General features: G+C 50.3%; 1 protein-coding gene across 1 annotated transcript in view; it reads right to left on the bottom strand.

Annotated features, from left to right (window-relative positions):
* The window catches only part of TGM3 (transglutaminase 3), a 45380-nt gene extending 30485 nt beyond the window's left edge, over positions 1-14895 (bottom strand). The window contains exons 1-2 of the mRNA XM_069495766.1: positions 14803-14895; positions 12438-12483 (exon numbers count right to left, since the gene is read on the bottom strand). Coding sequence (XP_069351867.1) covers positions 12438-12483; positions 14803-14895 — 139 coding nt within the window. The remainder of the gene's footprint in view (positions 1-12437; positions 12484-14802) is intronic.
* Positions 14896-15274: the final 379 nt, after the last annotated feature.

Here is a 15274-nt window from a genome sequence, read left to right as displayed (position 1 = left end):
CTGGACTTGGAGATTGACTTAACTACCAGTGACTGCTGATCGGTCAATCTCGCCTATGTTATGAGGCCTCCATAAAAACCCAAAAGGACGGGTTTGAAGAGCTGGGAGGATGGAGAACAAGGGGAGGGCATGGAGGCTCTGCGCCCCTCCCCCATGCCTTGTCACATGCTTCTCTTCCATCCGGCTGCTCCTGAATTGTATCCTTTTCTAACCAACGAGTAATCTGTTTTCCTGAGTTCTGTGAGCTGCTGTAGCAAATCTTCAAACCTGAGGAGGGGTGGTGGGAACGCCCGATGTATATTGGGTTGGTCAGAAGCACAGGTGACAACCCGGATGTGTGATTGCTGTCTGAAGTTGGGGGCAGTCTTGTGGGACTGGGGGGTGTGCTAACTCCGAACAGTTAGTGTCAGAATTGAGTTGAAACTTGTAGGACACTCAGTGAGTGTCCACCGAGAATTGCAGAATTGCAGAATTGCTTGGTGTGGGACAAATCCCACACCTTTGTGGCTACAGTATTGAGAGCGGACTGGAAGAAAAAACAGTGTCCTTTTCACCGGGCCTTGCTGATGCTACCCTGTCACCGCGGTCTTCAGTCTCCCCCCCTGGAAGGAGGTTCCATGCAGGGGGTATCCTAGGTGGTGAGGGGCCCTCCTGATGCAACCCTGCCCCCCGGCAGAGAGCAGAGAGTGAGCCCCTGGAGGGCAAAGAGGTGCCTCCCAAAGGGGAGATCTCAGGGGAGGTGGAAACATGGGGGCGGCCTGCCTTTGCACCCCCAAGTGCAGGGTGAGTGCATGCCCGTAAAGCTTCTGATGCGCTTTCAAAACCTTTCTCCTTCCACCTGCTGCCTCCCTCAATCACTGCTGCACCCCTAAAGCCTAGGCTTGGCTCTGCCAGCCCCCAAATCAAGGATCTGGTGATCCCGTCTGTGGATTAGCTGGTGCACTTTGCCCCCTCCGCCCCCTGCCCTTGGCATGGCCCTGGTCACAGCCCACTCGGTCAGGGTGTGCAGGGAGGGCGAGGGGAGAAGGCACCGTTTACAGCTTCCTGTATATTTATGAGCCTCGGGGCTGTTTTCTCACCAGCCCACGTGAAGGGAGGAGGTGAAGGGCGAGTGGCACGATTCCTACAGTTGACTCATCGATTTAGACACTTCGAAAACATCAGAGCGAGAAGAAACCTCCGAGACAAACCGCGTGCTCCTAACCCTCAGTCCAGATGTGCGCGGACGCAGCCCCGAGAGGCGATGCACCCACGGTGGGACGTCTCTGGACTCTCACTCCAGTGCTCATCTCACGAATCCCTGCCACCTCCCTGAGTCCCTGCTTAGCTTCAGTGTCAGGCCCGCGGCAATTTCTCAGATGTTTTTCCTGACAACGTCAGTGCCACCAGCGATCCCAGTGTGGCCGACTGCTACGTAAATGTCCATCCCCGTGTTCACACCCTTCTGTCCTGGTCACGACTTCCCCATATTAACACGCACCACTTTCCCAGGCTCCTGCAGCCAGATGGTCACATGAGGAAGTTCTGGCCAATGGCTTGTAGGCAGAAGTTATCTATTAATACGTATTAACTTTCAGGAAATTGCTCTCTTTTTTAAAATTAAGGTAATAGTCACACAACAGAAAACTCACCATTTTAACCATTTTAAACTGTACAATTCTGTGGCATTGAGTATACTCATGATGTTGTGCAACCATCACCAGTGTCTGGTCCCAGAACTTTCTCATCACCCCCAAAAGAATCCCCCAAACATTAGCAGTCCTTCCCCACGCCCTGGCAACCACTCTACTTGCTGTCTCTGTGGATTTGCCGATTCTAGACGTTTCGTGTGAATGGGATCACACGACATGTGGCCTTTGGGTCCGACGTCTACCGCTTAGCATAGTTTTCAAGGTTCATTCATGCTGGAGGATGTATCACAGTTCATTCTTTCTCATGGCTGAATACTATTCCATCATCTGGATACACCATGTTTTGTTATGTGTTCATCAGCTGATGGACGCTGGGGTTGTTTCCGTCTTTTGGCTATTGCGAATAGTGCTGCTATGAACACTTATATCCAAGTAAGTGTTTGAATACCTGTTTTCACTTCTTTTGAGGAAAATTCATTTTAAGAACAGCTGGCAAATGCCCTTTGCCTGTTTTCCTCCCTCTTCACCCATCCTGCTGTCTGGAGTGTGGGTACGACCTGGAGAAAGCTCTGCTGGGCACCTCAGACTGGCAGGGTCATGCCCCAGGGTGGCAGAGTGGGGGACTGGACAGAGCTGGACCCTGACAAATGCCTTCCTTGCCCACGACTGCCTCATCCAGACCTCTTGCATAAGGAAGAAATAAACTTCTGTCTTGTTTGTTTTTCTAAGCCATTGTTTTTGGGGGTTCATTGCCAATCACAGCCAAACCTAATCATGTACCCCTGTTAACCCCTGCCCACTTATTCTGTGGCCCCCCTTTGGCAGGGCTCGCATGAGAAGCACAGAGAAGACTCCAGACTATGAGAGGGAAGTTGCCAGTCGGCCGTCTCAGTCCTTGCTCTGGGATCGAAGCACCTGCAGCCCACAGGTGAGAATGACTCGGTTGTTGGGTGTGAGACTGCGGCTCTCACCTCCTAGTCCAGGGAGGACCACATCATAGAGGAGACGGCAGGTGGCTCAACATCGCACGGCTGGTACCCCAGTGGCTGGGACTCCCCCAAGCCCTGGCCCACACTCTACTCCCCACATCTCTTCTCTGGACAAAGATGCATTTTTATCTTACAGGCGTCTAGAGTTAATTAGGGCTGATAGAAATACTAAAAGTCATCTAGCTGAGTAGAGTTTGAGCTTTTTTGATGGAGACCACATTAAAAAATCCATTTTAACTGGCACAAAGTTTCATAAAGCCATACTGACGGCTACTATGTATAGTGTACTCTGATATTTTCTCTTCTGCTTCTTTTTGTTTTAATTGCTGATCACAATCCACTAAATCGATTTCACAACCTGCTAATGGGTGACAACTGGCAGCTTGGAAAACAGTGATGTAATCCCATATCCCCACATTACAGATCAGAAAACTGAGGCCCTGCAAGGGGAAGCCATCGGCAGAGATCACAGAGTCGTTTAGAAGCTGATCTTGGCCCAGAAGCCAGGTCTAAGATCCTAGTCACCGAAGGGCTGTGAGTCCTTTTCAATGCCACCCTCCAGCTCCTGCCCCTGGACACAGGGAACATCTGCAGTTCCCGGCTGGCCCCACCTCTGGCTCCAAGGACACAGGTGCTTTCCTGCTCAGCTCTCACCCCCCTTTCCTTTCTTTCTAGGCTGTGCCATCCCTTTTAGCTGCCCCCGCATATTCAGACATTGTCAACCCCTGTGCAGCACAGGTGGCCCAATTTCTTGGCACCCAGGCATGACAGGGGGGCAATGTCTCTGAATTATACTTTCATCGCCAGCAGAAAGGAGATAGTGAGACCTGAACATCCTCCCTCTTAGGTGTATTGTTGGGATCCAAGATACACTCATTGCCAGCACTGAGGCCCCCAGACATTGCCGGGAACAAATGCCTTGGGATCTCACATATAATGGCAAAACCAACACAAGAGTAGAGTTGAGCATTTTATAGGCTGCTATGGAGGACCTCTTATGGGCTAGACACTATGCTAGCATTTCACCTGCATTGTGTCTTTTAATAGTCACAAAAACCCTATGATGTTGCTATACCCATTTCACAGATGAGGGATTGGGAAGTCCAGTCATGTGAAGTCACTTGCCCAAAATCACACACTCAGGCAGAGTCCAGACTGGAAGCCAATTTTGCCTGACCAGATATGACTCCAAGCTGTCGCCCTGCAGCCAACCGAGCTGGTTGTGGGGCAACGACTTGGGCACAGTGCCCGGAAGCTGCCAGAGAGAAAGGACCACCCACAACCTCCTCCCACCTGGACATCCTGTGGTCAGGCAGAGAAGAGAGGAAGGAAGGCCTCCTCGGCCTGCTTCCCTTCCAAAAAGAGAGTTTAAAGTCTCTGAGACCGGCCGGGCGCGGTGGCTCACGCCTGTAATCCTAGCACTCTGGGAGGCCGAGGCGGGCGGATCGTTTGAGCTCAGGAGTTCGAGACCAGCCTGAGCAAGAGTGAGACCCCCGTCTCTACTAAAAATAGAAAGAAATTATATGGACAGCTAAAAATATATATAGAAAAAAAATTAGCCAGGCATGGAGGCACATGCCTGTAATCCCAGCTACTCGAGAGGCTGAGGCAGGAGGATCACTTGAGCCCAGGAGTTTGAGGTTGCTGTGAGCTAGGCTGATGCCAGGGCACTCTAGTCCGGGCAACAGAGTGAGACTCTGTCTCAAAAAAATAAAAAATAAATAAAAAATAAACTCTCTGAGACCAGAGGCTCTCAACCCTCCCTGCACAGAAGTGTCACCTGGGGAGTGGGCCTGAGCCCCATTCCAGACCGATTAAATGAGAATCTCTGGGTTGGGGACAGCGTTGGTAATTTTCTAAAGCTGTCCTGGTGATCTGAATGTGCAGCTGGGACTGAGACTCACTACCTTAGGCCCAGATATCATTTACACTTATCAAAGCTCTTCCGCATTAATTATCTCACCTGAGCCGCCCAGCAGCTCCGGGAAGGAGGCAGGGAGGAGTCTCTGTGCTCTTTTCACAAATGAGGGAAATAAGGCTTAGAGAGGGGACTCCTTCTGAACCCATCTCTCAGCTCCTACCAAAGACCCTGGGGCCTCGTTCCCTCCACGCCTAAGCGATAGGAAAGGAATTTCCTCACTCTGCACACACCCAGCCTGGCATGCGGGCCCTGGGGAGGAGGATGGCTGCCAGATCCGCAGAGCGCTGCGGCCCTGAAGGGTGGAGGCGGCGCAGGAAGTTATTTGAGGTGAACAAGAGCAGCACTGAGGCACAAGAACTGGGGACTTGGGGAATGTGCGAAGAGGGCTGAGGGTGGACTTGTGCCAGGGAGGCTCTTCATGGAGAGGTGCCCCTGGGAGCCTGACCCCAGTGATTAGCAAATGAATTCATCTCATGGGGTTTTGTTTGCTCTTTTGGAAGAGGACACTTGGGTGGACAGAAGACAGATAGGTGTGTGACAACGTCAAGGCAGTCTGCAGGAGGGGCCGCCTCGCCCTGCCATGAGGATGCTGGTGGCAGTTTGCACAGAGCTTTAAGTGTTGGGGCTCCGGAGTCAAGCGGACCCCTGCTCCAAACGTGCCTGTTATTGTCTTTAGGACATTTAAAAAGAACAGGTAACATCTGTTGCCCAACGTCTATGGGCCAGGCATTCTGAGCATGCTTCATCTCATTTAATCCTCACCGTGACTGTTTGAGTCGAGTGTTCTTATTGTCCTCACATTATAGATGACGAAACTGAACTGTAGAGAAGTTAAGTAATCTGTCAAGGCCACACAACTTTGTAAGTGGTAGAGCTGTGATTCATACCCAGGTCTGACTCCAAAGTCTATGCTTTTAGCCAAGTAACTATTGAGTATATGGGGAAACAAAGTCAGAAAGTCAGATTTGAGAACAAGTCTAGTTATTCTCACCAGACACCAACACCAATTGTTCTTCCTGACAGGCAATAAAATAATCATTTAAGAGCCCAGACTCAGGTCAGAAGCCAGGCTTTCTGGGTTCAAATTCTGACTTTGATAATTACAGGCTGTGTGACCTTGAGCAAGTTACTCAGCCTCTCTGTGCCTCAGTTTTATCCTCTGTAAAATGGAGGCAATAATAGAACCTACTTCGTTGGGTTGCTCTAGGAATAAGATACTATCTCTGCAGCACCTAGGACAATGCACGGTATAGAGTTGGCACTATGTAAATTTTGACCGTCATTAGTCCTGCACCCTTTCTAAGTTTAAGTTCAGGAAGTTGAAAGAAGAAAGACAAAATCCTGGGAGGAAAGTTGTATGCCAGGGGATATTACAAAACCTCATAATTCACCCTCCAATCAGCAGGTCCCTTCCTGTCCCCAAGCTATTAATGCATGACGCAATGCTCTGTTGAAAGAGCAACAGCTTTGGAGTCAGAAAGGCTTGAGTTCAAGTTCTTGCTTCAACATCTATTGTGTGGCCTGGGCACGTTCTTGACCTCTTTGAGCCTGTTTGTAACACAGACAAAATCGCGTCCATGGAGGGATCGTTGGGAGAAGTGAGGAAGATAGTTATGTAATATATGTGTATGGGAGCATCTCCACTGTGCACAGAGGCAAAATCAAGGTTGTTTATTCTACCAAAGTCTTACTCAGGAAGAAAAGTCAGACCTTTGGTACTAAGTTGGTCAGATGTTAATTAAGGGCAGCTTCTTTTGCTGGATCTGTACCAAATGGCACTGTATTTGGTAGCAAAATCTCTTTGCATTCTGGCTTATTAAGTCATAAAGCAAAAACCCAACTAAATTTCAGTCATTTTCAGGGCCCTTCCTGTGGTGAACTGAAGTTTTTAAAATATTGCAGGTAAACGAGAATTACAGTTGAGGCTCAAAGCAAACACTGACCTTGGGGGCAGACCTGGGTTCCCTTGTGTGACTGTGGGCAAGTGACCTAACTTTTCTGGACCTCCATTGCATCACCCGCAAATTAGGAGAAACAATATCCACTCCCAGAGAGTTTTGTAAGGGATTAAATGACATAATACACAACCTACATTCACCCTTTCCTGCTCTTCTCCTATTAAAATGGACTAGACACCTCTCCTTTCCTCTAAGGTTAATCCTGCCTCCTGCCTTCCAAGAGATGCACCCCACGAGTCATCTTCTCTCTTCTATATTGTCTTTCCATTGCTCTCTTTGCCATGTCATTCCGCTCATCCCCATTAATGTTTATATAGGTCTAAGTTTCTCCCATTAGAAAAAAGCAGCCTCTCAAATACACATCCTTCAAATTTCTTGGAAGAACTGACCTTCCCTGCTATCTCCATTTTCTCACCTCCTCTTCCTCAACTCTTTCTATCTGTGTTATGTTCACACCCCTTCTTTGAAAATGCTTTCACCCAAGCTACCAAAAAGTCTCCTCTAGTAGACAATGTTTAGACCTTAATTTATTTGACTGTTCTGCAGGATTCACTCTTGTTGGCCATTTTCTCTTTTAAAACATTCTTCCCTGGGTTCCCTAAGGTCTCATCTTCTGACTTCCTTCCTGCCTCTCGGGCTTATTCTTATTCTCCCTTCATAGGGTTTTTCTTCAGAGGCCGAGGCAAGGAGAAATCAGGCTCATGGAAGATATTCCCAAGTAATAATAAGCTATGTTGACTGAGCACCTCTAAGGTGGATACCACAATAACCCCATTTCAGAGATGAGGAAACTGAGACACACGAGTTAAGCAACCTGCCCGAGACCTCTCAGCTCGTGACAGGTGTAACCCAGAGAGCACCTCTGGACTTGCACTCTTAACCCTCCCAGCTCCCAGGAGCACCGTTTGTGGCAGACCCACAGGCCCAGAATGCTACAGGCCCTCTGGGGACTGGGAAATGAGGCCAGAGAAGGTAAGTCCCTGAGGCCAAAGCCAGGGCTCTGCCCAGCAAAGCAGTTGGCAAGAAAGCCCATTGCCCCAGTGGGATAGATTTGTTAGCCTCCCAAACGGAGGTTCTGTTTTTTTGCAGGGAGAGGGCTGGGGTTCAGGTTTGCACATGAGGATTCTGCCTCCAATCCTGAGCCTCTGAGTGGCTTTGGGGATCAGTGTTCTCAATCTGCACCCTTCCATGTGCTTGGTGCAGAAAGTGCTGGGCTTTCCTCCCCCACACCACCTTCCCTGCCACCCACAGCCCAGGCTGCCCCCCCTACCAAGAGGCAGAGTCACTGAACCCCTCCGAGTCCAACAAGAACCTGAAATTAAGACCTGGACACAGACCTCTTAAGCCACACACCTGTGTCCCTCATAGTCCTCTGGGTCACACCGGCCCACACCCACATTTATTTTCCTGTTCCCTCTGCCCAGAACACTCCTCACCCCACAAAACCACTGCAGACCAAATCCAACTCATCATCCATGACCACGTGCCATGTATTTCTCAGAGTCTTCTCCGTCCCGAATCCCAGGCAAGGTTAATCCCCTCCATCCTGTTGGTCCCCACAGCACTTGGTTTGTATTTGTCATGCAGCCTAGTGATAGTCTAACCAGCATGCCGCTTCCCTAGGAGCTGGTGCTACCAAGCAGTATCAGACTGAAAGCTCACCGGGGCAGCAACTGCATCCCATTCATCTCTGTCTCCCACTGCGCCTAGCACAGCCCCTTTCCTTGGTGCCCAATCAGTAAATTCATCCATCCAAGAGACAGTCACAGGGCACCTCTTGGCTGAGTGACTTGGAGCTGAGCTAGGAACTGCATGTGCGACAAATTTAAAGAACTGAATATGTTCACCTGTCTCTCCTCCACCTTTTTAAAAATTGACTTTCTCCCAGCCAGCCATTGTCCTCATTCTGTTGTGACCTTAGAACATTTCTGGTTGTTCAGGGAGGCACAAAGAACATGCCTCCGCGGATCACGGGCACCCAACACACTGGCCTCAGTCGTGTCAAGTGGGGCCGGCTCACGGTGGCAGGGTATTCATATGGGACCATGTAGGTCCTGGACAGGGATAGGGGTGCACACCCTCCCAGGGCTGGCCCCATGCTGGGACCCATCCTCCCGCTGCCCCTGGTTTCCTGTTGTGGAGACAGAGAAGTCAGTCCTGGGCAGAGCCTCAAAAATCCATCTATTTCAAGCCCATCATCTTGCAAACCTGAGGCTCAGGAGTGGCAGGGAACACATGAGTGGTTGGTGACAAAGCTCAGATGAGAAACCAGGTTCAGGGTTGCTCTCCTATGTCTCAGATGTCACCTGCACACCTGTGTGAGCTCGGCTCTGGCTGCAGGGCGCAGAGGGGAGGGCACTGAGACCTAGGAGGTCTCTGCCACGGACTTGCTGTGGGACCTCGGTAAGGCTCTAACCCCTCCCCAGGGAGAGGGAGGTGGGCTAGATGACAGCTAACATCCACTCTTGCTCAGGTCTGCAGGATCCACAGCTGCTCGTCTTAGCATCCCAGCCGTGCTGTGCGTTCACAGGGGGAAATGGAAGACGGTGGGGGATGGGGCGGGGGAGTTTTTGCAGTCACCTGTCCTGTTCTTTGTGATTTTCGAAGCAGCCAGCATTCGCCTTTCACATCTGGCTCGGTGCTATCTTTGGCAAACCTTCCCGCAGCCCTAACCACCATTCACAATATTTTACAGGTTTAACTCAGGTCTTGTTTGGGTTTGGCGTCCCTGTCAACCCACTAGGTTGACAGGCTCACACACGTGACAGACAGTAATTAGCATGCTGCTTAGCAGGGATGCTGATTAACTCAGCCTAAATCCTCGACAGTAACCGCAGAGATAAAGAACCTGCACTTCCTGTTGTCTGCCAGCCCCTTCCCTGGTGCTGCTCACGGGGACCGGGGAAGGGACATCTCGTGGCACACCTGCTCCTGCTACCAGGGAGGTTTCAACTCATCAGTCACTCACAAAGAGTGTGGTTTACTCAGGAGCACTCCAGCCGTGACGATGGTTTCTTTTAAAGCAACTTAAACACTGTCACTCTCTCCCTCCCTTTTAGCTCTTGGATGTGCTTTTCTTTGTCCACACTCCCGATGGGGCAGAGGCACCCTGAGAAACACGAGAACAAGTGGGTGGCGGCCAATGTGCAAAAGAAACACCCAGGCAAAGCCTGTCCTCTGTCTAAGGGGACTTGCTTTACCTCCGGCTGCATGGAACACCCTGCCCATTACTCAGAGCTACATTCCAGCCATGTGCCACCCCCGGGAATGGACCAGACAGCCACAGACAATGAGCAGCCTCTGAACAGAACCTGAAATAGTAAGTGCAGCCTTCAGAGCCCCCAGGGCAGGCAGCCATCCCAGCTGGGCACCGTGGCTGGTCCAGGGGAAGCACAGACTTCGGACAAGAACCTGGCGCAGCGGATGCCACACACTCACCTGCCATGTCTCGCCTTCCTCTGCCTCCTCTCAGGCTCCTCTGGGAATGGCACAGACAGCGTTGAGAGACGAGAGACGGGGATCGCCTTACCATTTATAGAAGCCTCTCCTACACACCCCAATTAGGATTCTAATGAGGTAGGCGAGGCACCAGGTCATTCCTGTAGTGCCTGTAAACGTTTCACTTACGACATACGCTTGTCACCCAATAGAAGGTCATCACGCTTGTGCAAGACCAGCTTGGGGAGAAGGAGGAAGATAAGAAGAAAACTCGAATAGTTCACTTTTATGATTTCTTAAAAGGATGAACAACTTCCTGGACCACACGGTTTAGGGAATGAGGTCATACTTTTCTTGAAGTATCTTGGACAGAGCTGAGACCGGAACATTCTCTCTGGGTCAAAGTAGCATCTCAGAAGAACCCAGAGGCAGAAAACTGTGAAGCCCTTTCTCACTACACACATATATTAGCAGTTTCCATCTGTGTAGGGACGCCAGACACATCACAGTCTGTTTCTGCTGGACGGTGCTGTGGTTCAGCAGAAAGAGCGTTTGATTTAGAGTTAGAAGTCGCTGGTCCTGTTGGTGGGTGTGCCCTGGGCTATCTCTAACCTTGAAGTCTGGAAGCCTTGTTTGTGATTGGGGATAATCACGCCCACCCCTCTCAACTCACAGCATTGTAGGCAAAATCACACAAGATAATGCAACTAGAAAGAGCATGTATGTATACCCTAATGGATTAAACCCAGAGAGCACCTGGAATTGAATGTCAGTTTGATTCCAGATTGGGGGGATAGTTGTTCTTTTTTTTTTTTTTTTTTCCTTATTTTTGAGGCAGGGTCTCACTCTATTGCCCTGGCTGGAATACAGTGGCAGGATCACAGCTCACTGCAGCCACAACCTGCTGGGCTCAAGCGGTCCTCCCGCCTCAGCCTCCCGAGTAGCTGGGACTACAGGTACATGCTACCACACCCAGCTAATTTTTTAAAATTTTTTTGTAGAGCGGGATCTTGCTAGTTGCCCAGGCTGGTTTTGAACTCCTGATCTCAAGCGATCCTCTCACCTCGGCCTCCCAAAGTGCTGGGATTACAGGCGTGAGCCACCATGCCCAGCCAAAACTATTCTTCTTAATGGGGCAGGGGGCCCAGCCCCTGACCCTCTGATTCTGCCACGTGCTCTTTCTTGGACTGCAGGGCAAGTTACTGACGCTCTCTGGGCCCAGCTCCCACATCAGTTAAAAGGAAGGACATGGGAGCGGGGAGAAGCTCTGACATTTTACACTTCTTTGTTTGCTTTTTTGTTTTTAAGGGGATATGTTTTTCCAAAGATCCTGTTAGGGATATTTACAAGTATCAAGGGTTCCTGTGATAGACAAAGGAGCTAATATTTTTAAAAAGTAATGCTTCAAGGACTCACGACAGAATAACACTTCCCAAGGCTTCTGCCAGCCTTGGAGTGGGGAAGGAAGAGCAAGTATCATCACGACAAGGCTGGGTCTTTAGGGAGAAGGTGGGGACGCTGGGTCTTGAGAAGGGGAAGACTGAATGGCTAGATGGCTTGGGAAATTAGAAAAGAGGAATGAACATCCTTTCTCCATCCTCTGGGCTTCCGTAACAGGACTCTGTTACCACGCGTGTCCACTGCGCTGCAAGTATCTGTTTGTGTTTGTCCCCATCCCTAGACTGAGCTCCTCGAAGGTACAGGTTGCTTAGTATTCTCAGGACCTGCCACAGGACTTGACACATGGCAGGAACACACACATTTCTGACTAAGTGACTCAATCGGTCACTGTGAGGATGGGGATGACCACTGTCGTGGATTCAGTGCTTACTGTGGGCAGGCACTGGCACACACTTCACACGTACTACCTTTTCTCACCTTCCTGGCCACACAGGTGCTGTTATTATTGCTATCTCATAGGGGGGCAAACAGATTAATCTGAGTGTGTCCAACCAGGACATTCATACCCACATGTAAGTGGCTCTGTTTGCTTAACCTCTGAGGTCAGCCGCCTGCATGACGCGGGAACTCGGCTCCAAGAGCAGTGGCTCCGCACCCGTGCCAGGCGGAATGGGACCCACTTTGGATCTGGCAGATGACCCAGAAGACAGTAGAGGGCAGAGAGGTGTATGCAAAGAGCACTGGACCCAATTAGAAGGTTCAAGTGTGGTCTTGGCCCCTGCCGTGGCATTAGCTGTGACTCTGGGCAAAGCCCTTATTATTATGCCGAGTCCTGCCAGAAACCTCGAGAGCTGCTAGGTGAGTTGAACGGACGTGAAAATGCTCTGCATGCTCTGAAGCGTGGTGTAAAGAAAGGAGGGGTTTTGCTTATTATTATCGTTGTTGCTGTTGGCCTGGGAGCCAAGAAAAATCAGGTCCTTTCAATGACCCGACAAAGAAACCCACAGAGGTGACAGGCAGGCAGGTGGTGGTGCCCTTAGAAAGGAACCTGAGGACACACAGACTTGGTCCAAACGCCGGCTCTGCCAAGTCACCTCACCTGTCGGAGCCTCTGCTTCCTCATCGGCAAAGCTGCGGCGGAATCGCTGCGAGGATTAAGGAGATGAGGAGGACTGCGAAGTGCTTAGCGCAGCATCTGACACTGCCCAGTGTGACAAGTCAGTATTGATGACATCAGCATCATCATCCTTCCGGGTGCCAGGTGGCACAGATTTTTCAAGGGGCCCCACAGGTTTGGACTGTGGTGCATGACCACTGACCGCTTGGTCTTTCCTTGGAAGGGTCTTTAGCTGATCAATCTTGACCTTGTGTGGTAGAAAAATACCCCAAGTTGGATTCAGAAGACCTGGATGCAAAGCCAAGCTCTGTAGCTTGCCTGCTACATGACCTTGGCTGAGTCGTTTTCCTTCTTTGGCTCTCTGCCTCCTTCTCAGCCTGACCCACACACCTTCCGGGGCTGTAGGGAGGCTCAAAACCGCAGTGAAGTCGCAGGTGCAATGCTCCTCGGTAGGCAGGCTGGGGGCCCAGATGTCGGGGGCCAGCTTCCCTCCTCCCCTCCGTGGCCCCTCTAGCCAGGCTCGCTTGCAGCCTGCAAACCCACCAGCAGCAGGGCCCCCGCGGGAGTTGACTTCATGTTAGCCACTGGGGGATTGCGCCACGGCCGCAGCCACAGCCCCAGCCTCCCTGCAGGCGGACTATAATTTGTGCGCTGTGTCACAATTCCAGCTAAATGATTTTCAATTCATAGGTGGAGTCACCTGGCTACACAGGATGAAATTCCTGCTTGGCCACGCTCTGCACCGCAGACTCCAGTGAAGATGGAGCCTGCGAGTGTGGGCTTTTAAAAAGAGAAGCTAATTGATCACTTGCCTTTTTTTCTCCCTCTAATTAAGGGATTTAGGGAAGATTTCACAACATGTGCAGAGGCACAGAATCTCAGGAGAAGTTATCCGGCCCAGACGGTTTTGTAGCAAAAGAATCCTCTTTCCTGACACATTTCTCTTGACAGCTCCAGTGATGAGGATTGGACCTCTCAGAGCAGCCTGAACTTGAACTTGAACTATAGCTCTGGCTATAACATTAATTTCTAGGGTGGTTCTGTTTAAAGCCTGACTTCCCCCATTTCCTATGAGCTCCAGGAAGCCAGGGGCTTTGTCCATACAATTGCCTCCCCAGTGCTTAGCTCTGTGTCCAGGGCATGCAGTGAGCTCTCAAGATAATTGGGTTAAAATGCATTGGAGGGAACAGAAAGTTCTTCCTTTTTTTTTTTTTTTTTTTTGAGACAGAGTCTCACTCTGTTGTCTGGGCTAGAGTGCCATGGCATCGGCCCAGCTCACAGCAACCTCAAACTCGGGGCTCAACCAATCCTACTGCCTCAGCCTCCCGAGTAGCTGGGACTACAGGTATGTGCCACCATACCCGGCTAACTTTTTCTGTATATTTTTAGTTGTCCAGTTAATTTCTTTCTATTTTTTAGTAGAGACGGGGTCTCGCTCTGACTCAGGCTGGTCTCAAACTCCTGACCTCGAGCAATCCTCCCGCCTTGGCCTCCCAGAGTGCTAGGATTACAGGCATGAGCCACCGCGCCTGGCCCAGAAAGTTCTTCCTTATTTGAACTGAAAATTTGTCTCCCTAGAGCTTCTACCCATTGACCCTCACTGCTCCCCCCACACCCCCTCATTGGAACCCCATAAACCCCTTCATCCCAAAATGACCATGTTCTCCCCCAAGTCTGGCAAACACTATCTCTCTCCCAAAAGTCTTCTCTTTTCTAGGCTAAACACCAGTTTCTTCAACCATTGAAGAAACTGACAAGTCATGATTTGGAAGCTTCTTTGAAAGCTTTAATGACTCCTCATGGGTTCATACAGCCCAAATTCCTTAGTTTGTCAGTCAAAGCCTTCCAGAATATATTCAATCTTAATTGCATTATTTTCTGCTACTCTTACATGAACTCTCCTACTCAGCAAACTGTGTCTAATCATTTTTCCTAGAGCCCAACATGATTGTTCCTGCTTGTCTGTAGAACGTGCCTGCCTGGCACACCCACCTTACTCCTTAGGTATCTATGTCTCAACACCACCGAGTCCCAGAGCAAGTCTCTGCTCCTCCTGAGCACTCAGTGTGGTGTTGTGGAAAGAGGATTTGTACCGAAATGAGCAAACCTAGGTCTAAGCCCCAGGGGCACATTCTAATCACATGAGCCACCTTGGGCAAATCACTTAAGCTCTCTGAGCCTAAAGTTTCTCCTCTGAAAAATGATGATCCCTGTACCCTGAAGAGTGTCGTGTGGCATTATGAGAAGACATGTGTAAAGGCCCCTTGTAAATAACAAAATGCACTGACTTCCCACCTCTCAGCCTTTCGAACATGCCCTGTGCCATTCATCGGGTGCCCGACAGTACCTGGTCTAGCTCCGTTGGTGCCGTTTCTGTGAACACCCTGGGGGTGCAGCACGCCAGGAGGGGAGCGTGCATGTCCGTGTGGCTGGCCACCATTCCTGATGCTAAGCTCTGCGCTGAGTTCCAGTCCTCCCTGGGAGACAGGTGTTACCTTTCCATTTTATAGATAACAAACCAGAGGCTTAGAGAGGCTAAGTAACTCGGCAAGGTGACACGGCTAACAAGCGGCGACAACTGGACCTGAACCCAGGTCTGTCTGACAGCAGAGACCCTGGTCACGACCGCTGTGCCTCACTGTCTCTGGTGAGTCCTCAGGGAGGCTCACAACTGGGTCTTTTTTGGGGTGGGGGGGAACTGTTCTTACTGATTCTAGTGATGATGGTGTTACTAATTCAGGGCTAATCAGGAAGGCAGGGCCCCTCGGGGACTAATATCAGAGCCTCAACTTAATGGATTTATGCCCAAATTTTCCACT

The sequence above is a fragment of the Eulemur rufifrons genome, chromosome 20, assembly GCF_041146395.1.
Source record: "Eulemur rufifrons isolate Redbay chromosome 20, OSU_ERuf_1, whole genome shotgun sequence".
NCBI classification, from domain to species: domain Eukaryota; kingdom Metazoa; phylum Chordata; class Mammalia; order Primates; family Lemuridae; genus Eulemur; species Eulemur rufifrons.
Note: the sequence above shows the minus strand (reverse complement) of the source record. Positions and strands in the feature narration are given on the sequence as shown.